At 48.5% G+C, this 22,034-nt stretch overlaps 1 protein-coding gene across 3 annotated transcripts in view; it reads left to right on the top strand.

Moving 5' to 3' along the window:
- GYS1 (glycogen synthase 1) overlaps nucleotides 1-22,034 on the top strand; it is a 187,395-nt gene that overhangs the window by 26,622 nt on the left and 138,739 nt on the right. The window contains exon 1 of one of the 3 annotated variants that reach the window (XM_085616285.1): nucleotides 4,576-4,692. The exons of 1 other annotated variant lie outside the window; for it this stretch is intronic. In XM_085616285.1, the coding sequence (XP_085472411.1) occupies nucleotides 4,620-4,692 (73 nt within the window). In that variant the 5' untranslated portion in view covers nucleotides 4,576-4,619. Of the gene's footprint in view, nucleotides 1-4,575; nucleotides 4,693-16,429; nucleotides 16,774-22,034 lie in introns of those variants that run through there. One more of the 3 variants, XM_085616286.1, reaches the window with a different exon arrangement.

Raw genomic sequence — 22,034 nt, forward strand, 5'->3', positions numbered from 1 at the left:
ATAAGTGGAGTTAAGGGGTTGGAGGTGTTTTTAGGGTTCAGGGTTGGGTGGAGTGTAAGGGTGCTGGGGGATTCAAAGTTCATGGATGGGCAGAGTTTAGGGCTGGTGAGGGTTTTTAAAGTTCAGTTATGGGTAGAGGTTGGGGGTGGTGAAGCGGTTTTAAGGGTCAGGATTGGGTGGAGTTTAAGGTGGTGAGGGGTTTTCAGGATTAATGGATGGGTGGAGTTTAGATGTAGAAAGTGTTTTAAGGGTTTAGAGATGGGTAGAGTTTAGGGGTAGTGAGGGTTTTTTCATGGATGGGTGGTGTCTAAAGACTGAGGGTTTTTAGGGTTGAGGGATGGGTGGAGTTTGGGGGTAGTGAGGATTTTAAGAGGTCGGGTATCGGTGGAGTTTAGATGTAGAAAGGGACATTTAGGGTTTAGGAATGGGTGGACATTAGGTGTAGTGAGGGGTTTTATGGGTTGGATGGGTGGAATATAGGGGTAGAAAGGACTTTTAGGGTTCAGGGATGTGTAGGGTTTAGAGGTCATGGATGGGTGTAGGGGAGGTTTTTAGATTTCTGTGATGGGTGGAGTTTAGCGCTAGAAAGGGCTTTTAGAGTTCAGAGATGGGCGGAGTTTAGGAATGGTGAAGGATTTTAGGGGGGTGGATTTATGGTGTTTTGGAGTTGTAAGGGTTCAGGGATGGATTAATTTTTAGGGGAGGTGAGGGGTCAGCAAACTGAAAGCATCCAAAGTAATTGTTTGACACTGTAAAATATATACATCTGGAATAATGTTCCCTGAAGTAAAGCACTAAAATACTTACTACAAAACTGTTTATGAAAGTAAGACCTGCAACCTTTGCATTAATAACTTAAAAATAAGCATGCAGAAGCCAATTCTCAAAAAAGACATTCTATGAATTGGTTTCTATGAAATGGTAAATATTCATTCTAAAAATGTCTATGAAACGGTTTAGGTGAAGTTATGAGTAATCTTTTTTCTATAAAGTCACATATAACCCTACAGATATACTGCAAGTCAAGAGGGATAGAGGACTTGTGAACACCCTCCAGATGAGTGACAGGAGAGCCACAGTTACTCTGCAATGTACAAGTAATTGAGGGTTTACTGGCTTCCTACAGATGAATGATGGGAGATTCACGGGTAGACTGGCGCATAGAAAGGATTGAGGAAGTGTACAAAAAGAGGGTTTCTGGGTACTGTTCGGATCACATGATTGTTAGGTGGGCCGGTGGAAGTCCACAAAAACTCTATCTGTTCGCTCATCCTATTGACAGATTCTAGTAAAATTGATGGGTAGGGAAACATCCTGTTCCAAGCATGCCTTTTCCACACCATTCCCTTGACATGCATCGTAAGCATAGATATGCGCACTTTCACTGAAAAAAACAAAGGTTACAGGGTCGTTCTAGTTGGGTCAAAATGCCTGTTAAAACATAATGTTTTTAAGCTAACAAAACAACTGAAATTCACCAGTTATATTTATCTCTAGTTCGTCACCGTGACACTCCCTGCAGGCACCCAAACCCTCCACCGTGCACGGCCAGGGCCTAGCCTGCAGACAGGCCTTGCGCCCGGCATCATGCAAGTGCCCAACCCCTGCAGTGCACGGCCTATTGCCATGCGTAATGTGGAGCTGTGCGTGAGCCCTACGTCCAACCCCCTCATACTTCCTTTTTGGCATCCAACCCCCCCTTAATTTGTTTTAATCTCCAAGAGGCAGGCCTATTGGCTTAATCAGGAGGTGAGCATATCCTCCTATATAAAGCAGACCTATTGCCTTTGTCAAAAAGTCACCAATTATTTTATAAACACACACACCGCAATGTTTAATAATACTTATTGTCACAATTTATTTGAAATAAAAAGCATTTCCTTTTTTAAAAATGTAGTCCTAGAACCAACCACAAGGCGTTCCTGCTCTGCAGCTGAAGAGCATACGGTTCCAGCTCAAAGTGCTTTAAAAATAATCACCCAGGAGACTTACTATGATTTTTTATTTTATTTAATGTTGCTCAGGGAGTGGGGGGGAGGAGAAGAAAGAAACACAAAAAATACCTCAATCACAGCAACAGCAGCGGAAGGACCATAATAATTTTGAAGTAATCAATACTTGGTCCATCCTCCTGCTGAAAGAAGAGGAAGTGAAGATAGCTTGCACTGTCTAATTAGAAGACAGCAAATGAGTGACAATGAAGCTGATGAATGGTAAGCAATGGGCGGGCTTGAAGCTCCTTATTCAAGACCATATCTCTGGCAAGGGGTAGAGCATGCTCAAACACACATGCAGGCAAAACGTAATGAGCAAGAGCGCATGCGCTAGTGCAGGAGAGACCTAACAATGCTTGGTGATACCTCTGCACCTTCTAGATCAAAAACTATAGTTTAAAAGCCCTTGTAGGGCATAATGGGGCGCTCCCTTGCCCCGGAGCAGTAAATTTGAAAAATATGACCAGCTCCTGCAGCTTATTGATTTATTTGGGTTTTCTGGTCCATCTGAGTTTTAATAACAATTGTGGGTGGCGGCCATTCTGGGTGCTGACCAGGGCCGGACATTTTTATTCTACCATGGTTGCCCTGGTACCCATCTGTGGAACACCCCACCCCCTTTCCCCCTCGATCGTTGGAAGCTGCAGGCAGAGCCCCAAAGCCCTGGTGCCTCTTCTAGCTCTCCGGCCTGCACCTATCCCTAGTGTTGCGTAACAGACTCTGTTGGTTTGCTCCCATCCATGCAGGAGCATCTTCTTTATCTGCTCCCACTCGGTGGGAGCAAGCTGTGTTCCCTGTCTGGAACAATGCAGGCAAGGATTTCAATTGGTATTCCCTGTCTGCACTCTCCCAGGGAGCAGCATTGTGTCCCGGGAGATGGGGTTCCCATGGGCGTAGGATGGATCGAGGAGTGAGCCCCAGCACTCTCCTCCAGTTAAAAATAGCTTTAACCCTGGGGGATGTGGTCCCCTGGCCGTAGGATGACTTGGGGAGGGAGTGTCCCACGCCCACCCCCCATTAAAAATAAATGCATTAGCCTCTGGGCAGGGGGTCCCTGGCACCATATTATGGCTTGGGGAGGGGGCCTGTGCATCCCCTCTCCCTAAAAGGGAAAGTGGCCCTGTGGGAAAGGGTCCCGAGGCCTTAAAATGGATTGGGCAGGAGGGCTGCAAGTAGCTTGTGCTGACTCCTGGGTCCTAGCACACTCTGGAGAGTCTTATATTTTAAGAGTGGGAGCCTTCGCCTTTAAAACAAACAAACCAACAAAAATAACATTGACGGGACTGAGAATCATTTGTGGTGCTGTTAAATAAAAAAAAAAAATGTTTTTGGTCTGAGGGAAGTCTCTCTGGGGCACTCCCACCAGGCCTAGGGGGACAGGGTGTCCCTACCCTGTCCCCGATATGTCTTCTTTTTTTAATTTTATTTTTATTCTTTTTTTATTCGTTGGACAGGAGACTGTGTCCCAGAGTCCTAAAACCACTGCTGCCACATCTTTGTTGGTGGAGTGGCAGCCATTCAGATCACATCTTTTGATTTCTTGGATCTACTGCATCCCTAAATATACATGCATTTTAAACCCTAATTTCTCAAACTACTGAACGGATTTACACCAAATCACAACAAGCATTTGCAATGCAATAGGTCTCGCAATTACGCAAGTTTGAGCTATTGGCACTGTAAATGACAATGCCTCTTATTTATCTTTTTGTTTGTAAAACATAAATAAAACGCATTGTCAATTACAATGCCAATAGCTCAAACTCCCGTAAATGCGAGACCTATTGCATTGCAAATGCTTGTTACTTCCCTTTTACCAAGGGGGCGGAGGTGTCATTCCCAGTCTCTTGCTGGGCCGGCCCATTAATGTACACAGATTGAACAGGGGGCCTGAGCAGAAGTAGCCTCACTCGTATTCAGGCGTGGTTCACCATTGTGAAGTAATTCGTGCACTAAAAGTCCTGGCAACATTGGCATTTTTTATCTCAGTGAATTTAAGAAAACATGCCTCTTTTAGAGAACCCCTTCCCTTCATGTTCTCAATACTTAAAACACTGAAGCAGTGTTTTTTCGAAAAGGCGCAATCCGCAAATGTGGGCCACATTTTCTAGGGTGCCAGGTCCTATTTTTGATTCCAATCCAACCCTGTGCAAACCTATGGCATGTCTGTCAGTGTGAGGCTCGAGCCTGGTCCCCAAGTAAGAAGGAAGAGTTATCCTCTTCATCAGCAGATGCGGCCAGAGCTGCTAAGGGAGGCTGGGAGATGGACCCAGTCCTGCTATGGGAGGCTGGGAGCTCTATAACTTGGCAGCTCCGGCTCTGGGGGCGGCGGGAGAGCTGAGCTGTGAGTGCAGCAGGGAGGGGGAGGAAGGGGCGGGAGCGCGGTTGGAGCAGGGCTGGCTCAGGCTGCAGGCGCTGGTGTTGTCGTGCTGCCGGCGGTGTCTGCGGCTAAAAGGACCGCTTCCTGGGGCTTCTGTAGGCGTCGGGTGCTGTGAGGGGCTTTCGCGGCGCCTTCAGGCAGCACCACCAGGCCAGAATTCAGAGCAGGCAAAGCCTTGACAATCGCTTCCCGACTGACGCCACGGGATCTCCCTGGCTGGGGACTGAGGACCCGCCGTGCGAGACATGCCGGGTGTACCCGTGGGGGGAGGACACGAGAGCACCGGAGGCAGCCGACAGCTGGGAGGAGTCGCGGCCGGTAGGTGCGTGGCTGCTGCGCTCGGCGCTCCTCTACTGGGGCCCAGGGGGCTGCATTGTTAATGTTTATATACTCGCGACGCCGCTTTCCTTGGCTGTGAGTACGGGTCAGCTGTGTGTGTGGGGGGGGGGGGGGGGGCGTGAGTCAGTGATGGTTTATTATTTCATAGAATAACAACAGCAGCGTTGTACGCCCCTGAAGATGGAGGAAACAGATGGTGCATCTCCTGCACGCATGAGCTCATACACACACTGAGAAGTCCACGGAAATGCACTCTGACAATCCAAAGTCCAGGGGCCCATAAGACACACGAGCACAAGCCGATAACAAGTTTAAAGTAAACAAGCGCGCACTGAAGCTGACGGAGTGGGAGGGGGAGTGGGGGCGGGCACGCAGGCTGCCAAATGGTGCGATGAATCACGGCTAAAGTGAAAGCAAACAAGTGGTTGCAGGACTCCAAATGGTGCGCGCGCCCGGACGGGTCACATGCACTGTAGTTGGAGGCCTGCAAAGCCACTGTTTGCACTTCCAAAACGCGCTTACTATAAGTCTCGCCAGAGCCAGCGCTAAAGCGCTGGTCAGGCGAGACCTAAAAAGCACGCTTTCTGGATCAAGATTTAGCTTTCTGCCAAATTGGGTGTAATTCTATTTAGTCATTTTGGCTGTAGTTGTGTCTAATTTTTATTTAGAAAACTGCATTGGGGGAAAAAAGGGTTTTTAGGAATCTTCCTTTTTCTTGGCTCACGCTACACCCAAAAATCTTTCCATGAAAGAGCTGAGGTGCAGGAGACATCTTTTTGGACAAGTTTTATGAAGATTCGTCAAAGTGCACCAAAGTTATTCGCAAAACAAAAATTCATTTTCCTACGGAAATGGAGTCTAACTATAACTTTTTAGGTTTAGGGGTGAGTAGTGATAAAGGGAGGTAAGGGTAATTTGTAGGGTTGGGCAGTGGTAAAGGGGAAATTAAGGTCATTTTAGGGTTAAGGGTCCGGTAGTGGTAAATTTATGGGGTAGGTGGTGGTAACTGGACGCAGGGGTAAATTTAGGGTTGGGGGTAGAGGGAGCTATGGGTAATTTTATGATTAAGGGGTGGTTAGTTGTAAAATAAGGTATAGGTAATTCTTGGATTAATGGTGGGTAGTGGTAAAGGAAGGTTAGGAGCAATGTTCCTTCTAATTATTTTTTTTCTTTGAGCGGCAGTGACCTGTTTGTGTGCAGACATTTCTTGGTTGTGTGTGCAACTGAGTGCATACAGCAAATGTAATACTAGTTGTTAATGGGAATAGAAGTGACACCTCTCCATAAGTTTCAAATGGTTTAAATGGTTGGTTGAAAGCATATTTCCCTACTAAATTGTCTAAAACCAAGACCTTTAGAAATTGTACTCCAAGGCAGCCATGAATTGATACAATTTCATGACCGGACCAGAGGCTAGCATTATGCATTAACTTTTATTGCCAAGCTCCTTGCAGCACTTCAAAGCATTACATCACAAACAATAAAATCACAGAACAAAGAATGTCCAATATATACTCCATCACGGCAGCCATCTTCCTCTTTTGATTGCTGCTCCTTGACAGAGCAGTATTTCTTTAAATGTTATATTTAGTTAAATATTAAATTGCACTGTTGCATGCTCATTTTAAAGTGATTATGTTATGAGAACTCGTTAGTTTATGTTTACTATGTGTAGAATAGAAAATTATATTTTTTATGGTTTAGCAGATTAGTTTAAAGATCCAATTTATGGGTCATTTAGAGGTAGGGAATGGTAAGCGAATAATTAGGTTGTTATTAATCTTTGACAGGCTTGAGAAGTTGTAGGAAGAAATGTATGAAAAAAAAGTCATTTACCGTTGCGGCGCGAACGTTGTTTATATTTGAGTCGCTCGCAGCGGTGCGCTCATAAGCATGAGGTAAATGACTTTTTTTTCATATAGCGTGTGGTTGTAATGCGCCGCATCGCGTCTTGTGATGTGAGTCATCGAGTCATTACGTACGTTGCGTGGGGACGCATGGGGGCTATTTTAAAAATGTTTTTTTGCATTACAGTTGTACCTGGTGATGCTCTGTATCACGTCACTACACACGTTGCGTGGTGATGCTTGGAAGCCATTTTAACATTGGTTTTGGTGCGCAGAGAAAATTATTGTTGCGCTGCCGGCAAATTGGAAAATCAGTTGTTCTTCGTTAGTCAGCTGATTAGGAGCGCGGTGAGTACATTTATAAATAGAAAATTAATAAGAAAGGGAATTTAGGTATTTGAAGGGTTGGAAGAAGAAAGTTTAAGTGGATTTATACTTATTATAGTGTTAAGGAAGTTTTAAGTATTTTTTTTAAAAAAGAAGTAGAATTACTATTTTTATGAAGTTAAATTTTGAAAGGGAATTTAGTGTTTGAGATGGAGATCTGAGCGTGCACAGTCTTCTCAGACTGCGATGCATATTTGAGAAAGGTTGTTCAAGAGGAGATGAGATCCTCAATGAAGGAGGTTTTGGAAAGTGTGCTAAAGAAAAAAAGAGCAGTGGATTGCTCAGAAGATGAATATTGGTCAATGGAGGAAGGGGAGGGAGGAAAGGAGAGAAGATATGGAAAAAGGGCTAGAAAGGAAAAGAATATTGAGGTAGGAATAAGATTTTTGAAAAGAAATAAAGGTGAGCCTAGCGCCACAAATGAGGAGGGTGTCCGTCGCGGCACAAAAGAGGGTGTCCAAAGCGGCACAAAAGATGGAGTTAGTCGAGAGGAAGAGCTCCTAAATAAGGAGTTTGTAGAGGAGGCAGATGAGTTTTTGCTAGACGACTTATATGGATGATGCATGGGACCTAGATTTTGACAGTGGATAAAGGAAGGAGAAAGGAATAGTTAAGGATCCTCAGGGTGAAAATATGTTTAGCCCTGAGTCGATACGTTATCCAAGAAGCTCAGAATGGTGACCGCTGCCACATGTTGCGAGTTTTCTAAAACTTTGAATTAAAAGGCCTCTTGAGAAAGAAGCAAGAGCAGTTATTAGGGCAAAGTGTTCACATCCAGTAGGTGACGGGAAAGCATGCATGACCCCGGATCTAGATCCGGATCTGATAAATTATCTCTTAAAAATGGGGAGAGACCCGAGGAAGGGTTTAGAAAGGGCGCTTGAGCAGTGCCAGGACCGGTTGTTGGATGTTTTAGGGCCTTTGGCTCGTATTTTAGATATGGCAGAAGAAGCGATAAAGAGGAGCGTAGAAATTGATAATGAGCTCTTAAGAGGTTGGGCTCAAAGAGCCATTTGTTTTTTGGGAAATGCGAATTCAGCCTTATATGCTGAGAGAAGGAAAGCAATCCTGATGAAAATAAGCCCCAAATTCGGTGATTTTGTGAAAAAGGAACCCACAGAAGATACAAGGGGGTATCTATTCAGAGATGGCTGAAGGGAGTTAGTAAATATGTAACAACCTTCACTAGTTTGGACAAGGCACAATCTTCTCAAAGTTTTTTTCAAGAGGTGTTTTTGACAGGGCTGGGGCAAGAGCCCGTTTCCCTAGCTGAAACTTCAGTAGGGCTCAGTACCACTCGCAGGGACGTGCAACATTCAGAGGATTTCAGTCAGCGACTGGTTTCTATCCTCAGAGGAAGAGGTGGCAGAGAGTATCAAAGAAGAGGGCGTGCACAGTTCAATCGAGGATCAAAAGGTAGGTACGAGGATCATTTCTGGTTTTATCCCCTGCGAGGTAGTGAGAAGGTTGCAATGGTTTTTTTAAAACTGGGAGTTAATTACAAGAGGCAATTGGGTTATTCAGTCTGTAAAAGGTTATCTAATATAGTTCAAGTAGGAGCCTTTTCAGTTGGAGGAACCAAAACAGTTAGTTTTTCAGAGGGATCTGCAACGAATTGTTGCAGAGGAGGTGAAGGAAATGTTGGGAAACGGGGCCATTCAAAACGTTTTGGAGAAAGATCGTGGATTTGTAAGCACTATTTTGGTGAAAAAGAAAGAAAAGGGATGGAGGCTGGTGATAAATTTAAGAGGTTTAAATCAGTATGTGGTGTACAAACATTTCAAGATGGAGGGGATACATCTGTTAAGGGATATTCTTCAAGAAAGGGACTGGTTGGTGAAATTGGATCTGAAAGATGCGTATTTCACAATTCCGATTGCGAGGGAGAGTCGGAAGTATCTGCAATTCAGATGGATGGGGGAGCTTTACTAGTTTTGTGCTCCTCCATTTGGTGTAGCGTCGGCACCTTGGTGTTTTACGAAGGTGTTGAGGCCTGGTGCCAAATGAGTGAGATTTAATAATGTACTTAGGGGCGTGGCCTAGCAGGCGAAGATGGCGGTCGCACATTGAATGTGCTCCAGGACCCCTCCGCTATTCGTAGTTATCTGCCTGCTCCCCTGGACATCTAGGGCAGAGGACTGTTACCCCCACTTTGCGACCTTACCTAGTGTTGGTCCTGGTGACATCGGACGATCCGGCCGGCGCCCGCAGCGGAGATGGCGGCCGTTCCTCCTCTCCCACTACAGCCTGTATTTGGAGCCTGAGCTGTCGCATCGGCATTGAGCTGCGGCTGGGAGGCGGTTGGAGGCAGCGGTGCGGTGAAGATCCTGGCCCCGATAATCCCCGTCCATGCTTTAGCCCGTTGTTGTGTGGACCTGGCGGGTGCCGAGACTGCTGCGGCTGAGATCCTGGGCGTACAGCTGCCCCCTCCCCCCGCCTGCACTGCTGTCTCTGTGGCGGTACTTCAGGCTCCCCGCGGCCCTGCTCCCCCATCGACCGTCGTCTCGGGCGGCGGGAGCTTGCTTCTGGAAGCGGAGTGAGGCTCTCCTGGTGGATGGCAGTGGGAAGTGGCCTGCGAAGGAGCCTCTCGTCACTGGCTCTTGGCTCCCCATCTGCCGCAGATGTGAGGGACACCGGCTGTGGGCCTGTCCTGTGATGCGGTGCTGCTCCTGGGGGTCCTGCTGATGGCGCGGCTGGTGGACTGCCTCTGGCCCCCCGCACCTGGGGTCTTGAGACGGAGTTATCTGGTGTTTGGCCCCCCACTGGGGCTCCCTGGTCTTCGGCCGTCGCACCGGGTGGTAGGAGACTGGTGTGGAGACCCGGGGGTGACGCTGCTGCCGCTTGAGGTGAGAGAGCTGGGCTGAGAGGAGGTCCTGCCATCGTTGCCCCCTGTCCTTCCTCTGTGGTGAAGGCGCTTCGCTCCCTGACGTGGGGCTGGATGCTCCGGTGGTACGGGGTCGCTCCTGTGCACTTCCTGGCGGCGGTGCTGCTGCCGTGGGCCGGCCCTGACCTGCCCTTGGCTTCTCTGTGCAGTGCTGTCTACGGCGGTGGCTCGGCTTCCCGGCGCGATGCAGTGACCCCCGGCTGCCGAGTCGGGCGGCGGGGAGCCGGAGTGGTGGTGGGAAGAGATCCTTGCTGCTGGCTGATGGCCTGGTGGAGGTGCGGACCCGCCGGGAGGCGACCTTGGAACGTGGTTAGTCCTGGCGGCGGGGGGCCTTGGTGTGACTGTGGGCGACCCCCCCCCCCCCCCCATCCCCCCCCACCCCGTGCGCCTGGCATGCGAGTGAGCTGGGTCTGGCGAAGACATTGTGGATGAGTGACCTGTTTCCTCCTCCTGGTTCGTCTGCTGCGGATCCGCCCTCCCGGATCCTGGTGACTGGTCTTCTGAACTGCTGGGGCTGCGTCACTGATTGACTCTGGTGGGAATGTGCTGCTGGTACTTGGAGAGGGTCTCCTGAACCGGGCCTTCTGCTGCCCCTTCCCCCAGCTATTCTGCCTTCTGGTTGAGGACCTAGGGCTTGCGGCTCTGCTTGATCCAGAGGCCTTTGCTCCCACCCCCTGCGGATTGCCATACCTGGCCCTGCCCGCTAGTTGGACAGGCCCCGGACCGGAGTTATAAGTGTGTAGTGGAGTGTGGTGACCTGGACGTGCCGTGTTCCCCCCCCCCCCCCCACCCCCCTCCTTATCCTCGCCTACCTTCCTTCGCTTGCTGGACACTCTGGCCCCGGAGCCCGCGCTCTACCCTCCCTTTGCCCACAGGCAGCCATGGCCAGAGACAAAGTACCAAAGACGCCCGCCACCCAAACTAAGATTGATCGCTTCACCACCGCTGAGGCTGGGGCCACGGGTGGGCCCGTGAACAAGGACCCTCCGGCTGCAACAGACCTCTCTACCATCCTTCAGGCGATCCATATGTCTCAGTCCTTGGTTGAGGGAAAGATCGCGGAGGTCCCTGATCCGGCAAGACCTCCGTAATGCCACTGCCCGGATTACGGAGGCTGAGTCTTGAGTCGCTGTTGTGGATGATGACGACCACCAGCTTAAACTTCAGATGACCCAACTTCAGGCCCGCATGCAGGAGTTGCACCGTCTGGTGGAAGACGCTAAGAATCTGGCCTGCCTCAACAACCTCCGCCTTGTTGGTTTTTCGGAGAACGTGGAGCAGGGCCAGACGGCGGACTTCGTGGAGCGCTGGATACGCTCCTGGATGCCAGAGGGCTCTCTCTCCCCTTGGTTTACGATTGAAAGGGCGCATAATTCGCTGGCTCCTCGTTCGCGGCCAGGCGCGCCTCCAAGACCCATCATCTTGCGTATCCTCAACTTTAAAGACAGAGACGCTATCCTGGCAGAGTCTCGGAAACAACAGCCTCTCAAGTACAAACACCTGACTATAATGGTCTTCCCTGATTACACTCGCGTGGTCCAGTCCCAGCATCGCTCTTATGGAGAGGTCAAGCCAAAGTTACACTCATTGAACATTCAGCATCGGCTCCTTTTTCCAGCTCGGTTGTGAGTGCTTTTCCGGAATAAATCCTTCTTCTTTGATATGCATGAGGAGGCCTGGACATGGGTTACAGAGGAGCGGCCGATGAGGCTGACTACACGGGACCCGGCGCCGCCTGGTGGCAGAGAGGGCACTCTGGACATGCCGACCTGCCGGCGCTCAGGGAGGCGCAGGGGCCAGCGGCGCGCCAGCTCCGGCTCCCCGGCGGGTCCTCAGCGGGGCCGCACACAGGGGCCAACTGGGGAGATGGCTCCTTCTGGGCAGCTCTCTGGGCCGGTCTGATGCCCGGGCTGCCTTGCCCATCCTTGCTGGACCTCCTGGGCACTGATCTGTCCCGTAGCTCGACGCTCCTCCCAGGGCCGGATTGAGTCCGTGTCGGTGTCCCTAGTTCCAGCTATGAAAGGTGTGGTTTTTTTTCTGTTTTTTTTTTTCTTTTTTTAAAATTGTTTGTACCTAGTCTTATGGTCCACTGATTACTGCTGATTTCTGGCTTGTACCTCCTGCTATGAGGAGGGGTCCTCCACGATGCTCCCTTGTTACCAAGCGTTTTAGTTTGTTTTTTTTGCTTCCTTGTTTACGGTTGGGCGTCAGATGCTTCCGTTCCTGAAGTGTAGGGTGGGGGATTGGGGAGGTTTGGAGCTCTGGCTCCCGTTTGTTCTGGTTTTTATTTTTCTTGTTCTCTGCACCAAGTCTGGCACGCTATATCTGGGTGAACGCATCCCGCACATTGACATGCTCCCACGTCCACTGAGCTTGGCTTTATCCCCACCCGCTCCACCATACGGGCCGATGGCCCGGTTTCCTGCATGCTCCCCTCATGTCTGGCGACACTAGCGGAGTGTCCTCGCTCCATATCATGTCCTGGTATGTCAACGGCCTACTGGACAAGATTAAGTGCGCTGCCGTCCTGCAGTACGCTCAGCGTCAGGTTGTGGATGTGCTCCTGCTTCAGGAGACCCACCTTCTAGGCAACCACTGCCCCTTCCTTGCGTGCTATGGCTTTGGAGCAGTCTGGCATTCTGGATTCGAGAGGGGTGGCTATCCTGGCGAGCTGCGCTTTTCCCTTAGTAGCACGTAAAGTGACGCATGACCCGCAGGGTTGTTTTGTTCTTCTAGAAGGGGCCCTCGGAGACCGTCCCCTTAACTTGGTAGTTTATGCTCCCCACCCCCCCCCCCCCTGCCCTACTGGCTCCCACACTCCATAGGCTTACCCCTGTGATTGCTGCCCTGCCCCTGGAACTGACCATGGTGGGAGATGATTTTAACGCGGTTATGGACCCTGTCCTTGACTCCACGTCCCCTTCCTCTGCCTCCAGAGCCACCCAGTCTGGCCTCCTCAAGACATGGGTCGCCGGCCTGGGGCTCGGAGATGCCTGGAGACTTTGGCACTTGACTGCGCGGCAATACACTCGCACCTCAGCCTCACACTGCACCCATGCGCGCATAGATTATATTTTCCTGCCGGCTTTGGATTGTCGGGCGACTCAAACTGTCTCTATCCTTCCCAGGGACCTTTCAGATCATTCTCCGGTGACCCTCCGTGCGGGGGCCCTCCCCCCATCCTCCCGCCCATTTTGGCGGTTCCAACGCCTGGTTCCTCCAGGACGGTGAGTTCAGAGTCCGTGTTGGTGCCGAGCTCCGACGTTATTTCACTACAAACCAGGGCTCAGTGTCGTCCTCTCGCACCCTATGGGAGGCCGGCAAGACCACCATCCGAGGATTTGCGAAGGGTCAGCGTAAGCTCACCCGGGCGGCCCGGGAATCCCAGGTCACGCTTCTTGAAGCACAGGCCGCCCAGCTGGAGACACTCCAGCCCGAGGACAGGGATGAGGCCCAGGATAGGAGGCTTGCATTCCTGAGGGACGAGATCAGGCAGACCTCCATGGAAGCTGCCAAACTCCTTTGGCGCTCTTCGGTGGCCCGAGTGTGTGGCTGGGGGGATAAAAAAAATGGGAAACTCCTCCGTCGCCTGGCCACCTACCCATTGGCCAATCGTATAATACCGGAAGTGGCTGACGCGAGTGTTGGGATCCAACGGGCTCCGTTGGCGGTGGCTCAGTGCTTCGCAACCTATTACACTACCATATACTTGGCGCGTGTGCCTGGCCTTTCCCTCCACGAGCTCCTCCAGCGAGAGCATTTCCCCCCTGCCGTGTCTTAGTGAATCTGCAGCGGTGGATCTGGATCTTCCGATTACCCCTGAAGAGGTGACAGATGCCATCTCCCGCATGGCAGCTGGTAAGACGACGGGCCCGGACGGGCTCCCCCAAGAATTATACTTGTCCTACCGAGATGCTTTGGTCCCGCCTCTCATTGAGATGTACAATGAAGCGGTGGAGTGTGGCTCCTTTCGCCCGGAGACCGACCTGGCGACCATTGTAGTAATCCCGAAGTCTTAACTCCCCTCGAGTTGTTGTTCGGACTATCGTCCTATCTCGCTCATCAACACTGAACTTAAGATCTTCACCTCCATCCTGGCCAACCGCCTACGACCCCACCTAGCCACACTGGTTCATCCAGACCAGTGTGGATTTATGCCTCTCCGAGGCACCAGACATGGTCTCAGACGCCTTCATCTTGCGCTCGCAAATCGGCACTTGCTGTCCCCATATTTGTCTCTCCTGCTGGTAGACTTCGAAAAGTCTTTTGATTCGGTCGATTGGGGTTACCTGGAGGATGTTTTGGAGCAGATGGGCTTTCGTGCTCCCTTCCGCAAGCTGATGAAGACGCTGTACCAGCGACCCTGGGCGCAGGTCCTTGTCAACGGAGCTTTATCTCCTTCTTTCCCCATTCACCGTGGTACGCGACAGGGGTGCCCCCTCTCTCTGATCCTCTTCGCTCTGGCTATGGGGCCCCTTGCCTGCCTGATTCGTGGTGACCACTCCCTCACGGGCTGGCGGTGGCCAGCTTTGCGGAGGACAAAATCGCACTTTATGCGGATGACGTCCTGCTGTTTTTGGCTGATCCAGCCCAGTCGGACCCCGATGCCTCCGGGCGCTTAGCCTCTTCGAATGTACCTCTGGCCTACGGCTCAATCAGGTTAAGTCCGTGTTGGTCCCCCTGCATGTATCGCAGGAGTGCTTTGATTGGCAGTCGACAATCCCCTTCAAAAGCAGTCCTTCAAGTACTTGGGGATCTGGGTGGCCCTTCTCCCTGAACTTGCATGGTCGCTCAATGTCACCCCGCTGGTCAGACTGGTCCGTGCGGATCTCTTGAAATGGCGTTCTCTGCCCCTAAACCCTTTGGGAAGGATAGCCATTTTCAAAATGATGATTTTACCCCGTTTTCTCTACATGCTTCAAAACCCACACCTCTTGTTCGCCAGGTCTTGGTTCCGGGAGATGGATGGTCTGATCACGAAGTTTTTATGGGGGGGGGGTGAAGGCTTCACTACTGGTTTAACGGCGGTTGGTCCGATCTGGCGTATCGCCTGGACCTGCACACTCTGGGCTTCGCCTCCCTCCAGGGGATGCTCTATGGTGCGGCTGTCCCTCAGGCTCTCCCTGAGGTTACTCATGGAGTGTTCCTGGCTTCGCCTCATTGCGCCACACCCGCTGGTCGGGCAGACTGACGCAATATACCTCCCAGTGGTGTGGCGCTCGGGCAGGTGGCGTCCCTGGTAGGGTTCCGGCAGTGGGACCTCATTGGGATATCCCTGTTGGTCGATGTCTGGAGTGGTACCCACTTGCGCTCCTTTCAAGACCTGCAGGCCAGGCATTCTCTCCACCCCTCCCAACTTTTCCGCTACCTGCAGCTGTGCCATACCGTTCGCTCGTACATCTCTGATGGTACTTCCTTGACGGAGGCTCAGATTATGACTGGTGATTTGGGGAAAGGGGGGGATTTCCAGAATATACCGATCACGCACTAATAATACCCCCAACTCACGCTCTCACCTCCGTGAGAAGTGGGAGGGCTGGCTTGGGGTGCTAGAGGATTCCAACTGGAGAGATGCCTTGATGGGCCCCAAAACAATCACGGTCTCGGTGCGGCTTTGGTTGGTCCAAATTTACTTCCTGCATGCTGCCTATCTTGCGCCGCTGCGCCTTCACAGTGCAGGGCTCCGGTTGGATGCCCTTTGCCCCGCTGCTCCCATCCCAGCGCAGATTTTTATCACATGGTGTGTCTTTGTCCCGCGATACAGAGGTACTGGGAGTCCTTAAAAGGAGAATTGATGGAGGTCTTGGGCTGGGTGGTCCCTCTGGCTCCTACGTGTACTCTATTGGGCATAACTAGGCTGTCCGGATTTCGGTTTTAACCGACTCTACCCGAGATTACCCTACCGATTGCAAATCAGCTGACCCGGTTTAAACCGAGTATCGCTGAATTTTTCAAATTGGATTCACTACTTGGCCATTTGCACCTTTTGGCCACTTGAGGGAGCCAAAGCAGTACAATCGGGGGTAACTACAACATAGGAAAAATGTATTTATAGCACTGATCATAATGGGAACATACGGAAATAAAAGACTTGGTTTCCACATTAAAAGAAATAGTGTCATTTAACGAGGGGGACGTCAACTTGTGATACACTGCCACAACTCATGAGAACAATGACAATCACTGTGCGCTTGTGTATTCGAATCGCTAACCAAACTGAGTGCTTCAGAAAAGATCAAATAAACAACCTTGTGTAAGCGTGTCCCTCTCGGTAAAAAATAAAAGTGAAAAATACCGGCACCAAAATTAAACTTTTGCCGTGAAAAACACAATGTGCCCCAACCGTGTTATGATACTATATGCGTGATATTCCGAGGTGCGATCATGCCTATGAGTTTCAATACGGGCGCAGGTTATAAAATCGTGCCTATGTGTGCGCGCTGGCCTATCGGTGCTTACTGTAACTGGTTGCGATGCTTGCATTCGTGCACGTGTGGATATGCCTTTAAAACCTGTGCCCGCATTGTAATCAGGCCCGGTTCTAGCCACCCAAACAGGAGCCTTGGCCCTCGCAGTGAGGGCTTGAAGGCAGGCGCGCAGAGCACAAGTGGTGTGTGTCAGCCGAGACAGCCTCCCGGGTGCCCACACACAGACAGTTTTTGAGATTATCAAAGCCGCACCGGAGTACTTCACAGGTCTTTAAAAGACCATTTACATGTAAACGAGGCTTTGTTTATTTTTTCACTCTTCATCTCCACATGGCGAAAGGCGACAAAACCTTTCTTTGGCCGCGGTAACCTTTGCCTACTGTCCTGCTGCGTGGATATTTCTTCTTCTATGCAGCGCAGGAGAAAAGAAGTTTGTTTATTCGTATTCACCTTTCTGACCCCTGCAGCTGCGTATCACACCAGGCTGTGACGCAAAGTTTGACTCACGGAGTAGGTAAGAGAATGTGTTACTAATTGTTTTTCTTTTATAAATCTGCACAGGCCCAGCAGGACACATACCTCGTGTGTGCTTCATTTAAACAGTTTTTTATCCTTATCATGGCCGATGCAGGACGACAATAAAAGATGCCCAGATAACGCTGGGGATTAATGATCCTGCTGGAGAGCAATCATTTTTTCTGTTAGTAGTTTTTAAATGCAGACGAACTGTAGTTTATGTGGAAGCTCAGTGGGTTACTGTCATTGTGACAGAGATCCTTGTGTTACTTGCAGTTCAGAAGTTACAATCCTAACATAGGACAGTGACCAATGAACTGTCATCAAAGAGCTGCAGACAAACCTGAATGGTATAGTTAGAACTTCGCTTTTTTTATTTTGTGATATAGTTAGAACTTCCTCAGTCTTTCATCATTCTAATGTTGCTAAAATGAGTATCTTTGGGCAGATATACATTTTTATCAGTAAAGGCAACCCCTAACCACTGGAGTACTCTTTAAATCCTGAGTTTGTGCTTCTCCAGACCAAACCCTCTTAAAATATACTGCCCACCAGTATGGATGACATGTGATTCATACACCTTGTAATCCTCATTGGCTTATGTGACATTCCCTGTAGACTGATTTACATACTTGTATGATTCGTTGTCTCTGTATAATGTGTGCGTAGTGTAAAGTACTGACACACACTACACTGATATGAGTAGCGCTACACAACAAATGAAATGCATATGAGAGAGGGGCTAAATAAAGATGAGGGGCACTGTTGCAGGGTGGCAGGGAGGGAATCCGAGGAGGAGGTCAATAGAGGGGCCGTGGAGGGATGAGGGGCACTGTTGGAAGGTGGTAGTAAAGGTATTTACGGAGAAAGAGGTTATTGGTGCGGCGCCAAAAAAGACTTTCGCATCAGCGCTGAAGCCGGCCCTGTCATGGCCTTTCTGTTTATTTAATTAGCAGTCTGGTCATAAGGGCTACTGTGGAACATACTTTAAAGTGTCTGCTAATTATATTTACCGCTATATTCAATGTTTTAAGTTTGAAGGTGATTTTACTAATGTTTTTACCAGGAAAAATGAAAGTGGAGCCTGATGGTGCCTGATATGGGGCTGGGGCCCAAGGTCAGCTGTGAGATAAGGTGCACTGGAGAGGAGTAGTGGATAATCAAGCCTGTAAGGGAGTGAGTGTGTTGCAGAGTCTGGGGTCAGGAGGAGGTAGTAATGAAGAGGAATTCTCCCTGAAGGCTCGCACAGAGGGCGCCAGGGAAGTGTCACTTGCCTGATACTTAAGGCGTTTAACCTTTTGAAGCACTCGGCTTGGTTAGCGATACAAACACACAAGCACACAGTGTTGTCGTTATTCTCATGAGCTGTGGAAGAGTTTCATGGGTTGAGGTCTCACTTGTTAAATTGCAAAAAAAAAAAAATTAACAGGGGGAAACCATGTTGTTTATTTACGTTTGTTTCCGTGATGAAATGATTAGTGCTAACATATTTTTTTCTTTTAAAAGGGGGATAGGGGCATCCTAAGTAATTACAGACCCATCCGTTTATTGGACAATCTGCAGTAGATTTTCTATAGGCAGTTTCTTAATCAACTGGAACAATGGATGACAGGCTGTTTTCAGGCGTAACACTAGCACAGTTGACCAGGTCTTCAGGCTTTCTCGGATTTTCTGGAAATACATTAAAATATATCTAGCGTTTGTTAAACTGAGGAGATCATTCAGTCTAGTTCCCAGACATTTGTTGTGGAAATCCCTCAGGTTGATGGGAGTCCCGGAATCCCTATTGTCTATCATGCTTTTCCTTCATCAAATTTGTTTGGTTAGAGGTTTTGTGAAGAACCGAAGTCATCTCAAAATTTTTTTGTGTTTATAAGATGAACTGGAACCTTCAGTTATTCAGCACTGTGAGCTCTTGCTCTTCGGGGTGAAAATACACTTTCTGTTCTGCTCATCCAATGTGGAACTTTGTATTATGCTATGGTGGCACATATGAACACTTGTAAATCATGTCGTCCGAAGCTCCCAGTGATATTGTAGGGGAAATTATGAAAAATGATCCGAACTGCGAGACGTTGCTGGCTGCCACAAACGATTCTCTGTAGTTTGTACCTATATACACTGCTTGGTCTGGTCAGATGGTGACATTCTGGCATTCATCTCTTCAGCACACATCATGATCGCCCTCTTATCCACTTTAAATGTCATACAAAGTGGACCTTACCATGGCTGGGGCCTGACGAAGAAAGCAAGCAATAATAACAGCAAAGCGTTCCATAAACACCGGTAAAACACTGTCTCAGTCGTTTTTTATGGCGCGAAAATGAGTAACCACTGAAAAGCACTGTTTTTTTGAGGTATTGAAATCACTGGAAAACACTGAAAAAACACCACCAGAATTTACCAAAAATAGAAACTGAAAACAGGAAAGCCTAGGCATAACTGATGGTCTGGACGGTAGCAGAGCCGAAAAGCTTTTTCTTAACACAGCCTTGGTGGTAGCAAAGAGAGAGATCGCTGCCCATTGGCTGACGGCTACAGCACCAACATTGGCGCACTGGCATAGGGGGGTGGACTGGTGTGCCGCCCAGGAATGACCTCTTTATGTGGCCTGGGGATGCCCCGGGAAATTTCGCCGAATGTGGGGTAAGTGGGTGGGGGTGATAGAATTTTAAGGTGGGTCGGCTGGGTCTACGGAATGCTTCAAGGGATTTGGGCCTTTGATTTGCATGTATGTCACTTTTTTATATCAATGTGAACTGTGCTTACTCTGGACTATTCCCAAGCGATGTAACTCTGAATGGTGCTGTTTGGTTACATTGAATACTCAATAAAATTGATTATAAAAAAAAAAAAGAATGTACTTAGACGACTTTAATTCTGTCTCTGAGTCAGGAAAATTTGAGGAATCAATTGGATCTTACTATGAGACTCTTGGAGGATTTGGGTTTCGTTGTAAACGAGGAAAAATCAGTTTTAGAACCAAGTCACTTTTTGGAGTTTATAAGATTTGTGGTAGACACAGTAAAAAAGACATTAAGTCTTCCAGAGAAGAAGGTGGTGAAGATAAAGTCAGAAGTGAAGGGAGTGTTGAGGAAGGAGAGAGTGGCTCTAAGGAGTTTAGCAAGAGTGATTGGACTGTTTTTCTTCTTCAATTCAAGTGGTTTTTCCAGGTCCGCTTCATTACAGGGCCTTACAGAGATTGAAGGGGGATTCCAGAGGAAAGGTTTGTAGTATGGGGATCTTGTAGTTTTATTGTCAGAAGCAAGAGAGGAGTTGCTTTGGTGGTTAAGGAATCTGAAGGCTTGGAATGGAAGAGCAATTTTTGGAATATGTCCACATTTTGTATTAGAAACAGACGCGAGTCTGTTTGGTTGGGGAGCATGTTTAGAGGATCCGGAGACAGGAGGAAAGTGGTCTTTGGAGGAGAAGTCAGATCATATAAATGGATTGGAGATGAGAGAATGATTTTATGCTTTGCGGAGTTTTAGAGAGAAATTAAGTAATTTCAATGTTTTGTTAAAGATGGACAATGTTTTGGCTGTACCCTATATAAACAAGTTGGGTGGAAGCAAATCGAAGAATCTGACTTAGCAGAAAAGATTTGGAATTTTTGCTTAGAGCAGAAAATAGGTTTGAAGGCAGAGTATTTTCCAGGTATGGAGAATATAGTGGCGGATTGGAATTCGAGATATCCGAGGGATTACAGCGATTGGAAGCTGAATGTAGACAATTTCAGGAGAATTTATTACATATGGGGTCCATTGGAAGTGGATTTGTTTGCGTCAAGGCTGACCTATCAACTGGTAAGTAACTACAGTTGGAGACCGGATCCGTTAGCAGAGGAAGTAGATGCGTTTCAACAGGATTGGAGCAAAGTGAAGGGGTATGCTTTTCCCCCTTTTGCGATTCATAGTTTTATTGACGGTAAGGAGACTGGAATGTCAGTTGATTATTGTGACCCCTTTTTGGGCAGGACAGGCGTGGATGCCAGGCTTGTTGGAAATGGCAATAAAGGAGCCTCTTTTGATTCCGGAAACGGAGGATGTTCTTTTAGGGGCAGAAGAAGGTTTTCATCCTTTGGTCTTGGAAGGGGCTTTGAGCCTTCTTGTTTGGAAGATTTCAGGAGAGGCACGCAGTTCAGAGGCCTTTCGGAGCAGGCTCAGGAGTTACTCAAACAATCTTGGGCTCCAGGAACCAGAAAAAGGTATTTTGGAACATGGAAGAAGTGGGTTTGTTGGTGCATGGAAACTGGGTTGGATCCTGTGGAGGCATCTTCCATAGATTTGGCACATTTTTTTATCTTCCTTGTATGATAGTGGTTTAAGTTATAGGACAATTAATTGTTATAGGTCTGCAGTTGCTGCAGGTCAGTTTAGTGGGTGGTTCTATAGGTAGAGAGCCGTTGATCTGTAGAGTAATGAAGGGAATAAGATTGCGGAGGCCACCTAAACCTAGATATAATTGTTTATGGGATGTGAATAAGCTTCTTCAAATGTTTGAAGGTTGGCCAATGAATAGATTTTTGGATATTCAAAAGCTATCAGGTAAGTTGGCAACTTTGCTGTGTCTCATTTCTTTTAGGAGAGTATTGGATGGTCGAGCTTTAGAAATGTGTAATGTTTTAATCCAGATGGTGTGTTATTTAGGGTCTATAAAAGGACAAAATGCATGTCTTCTATCTTTTACCCTAAGTTTGAAGATCATCCTAAATTGTGTGTAGTTAAATGCTTAAAAGAGTATGAAAGTAGGATGAGTGAGTTTAGGAGGCATGGTGACAATCCGCTTTTAATTTCATATGTGAAACCATATAGACCAGTTACATCACCAACCATTGCGAGATGGGTAAGAGGTTGTATGTTAGAAGCTGGTTTGATAGGAAGGTTTTGGGGGCACCTTCGGTAAGGGGAGCTATGGCGAGTAAGGCATTCATGTCAGGAGGACGTTTGGAAGAGACTTTGCATGCAGCAGATTGGTCCAATGCTGATGTTTTTGCACGTTTTTATTTGAAACCGTTCGGTCCTGTTTCGTTTGTGGTTGTTGCACAGCTTTGAACATGCATCATGCTAGCCTCTGGTCCGGTCATGAAATGTAGATTCTCCAAGTTAGGTGGAAAGAGTATCTGGATTTCATTAAGGACACGGAGGCTAGCATTATCCCTCCCTCCCACCCTCCCAGGTAAGTGTATGGAGGGGGAGTTGGATACAAATTGAATTGATTGAAGTGTTTAAATTTTAAAGAATTAATGAAAGAAAACAT

This window comes from Triturus cristatus, chromosome 7, assembly GCF_964204655.1.
Source record: "Triturus cristatus chromosome 7, aTriCri1.1, whole genome shotgun sequence".
NCBI classification, from domain to species: Eukaryota; Metazoa; Chordata; class Amphibia; order Caudata; family Salamandridae; genus Triturus; species Triturus cristatus.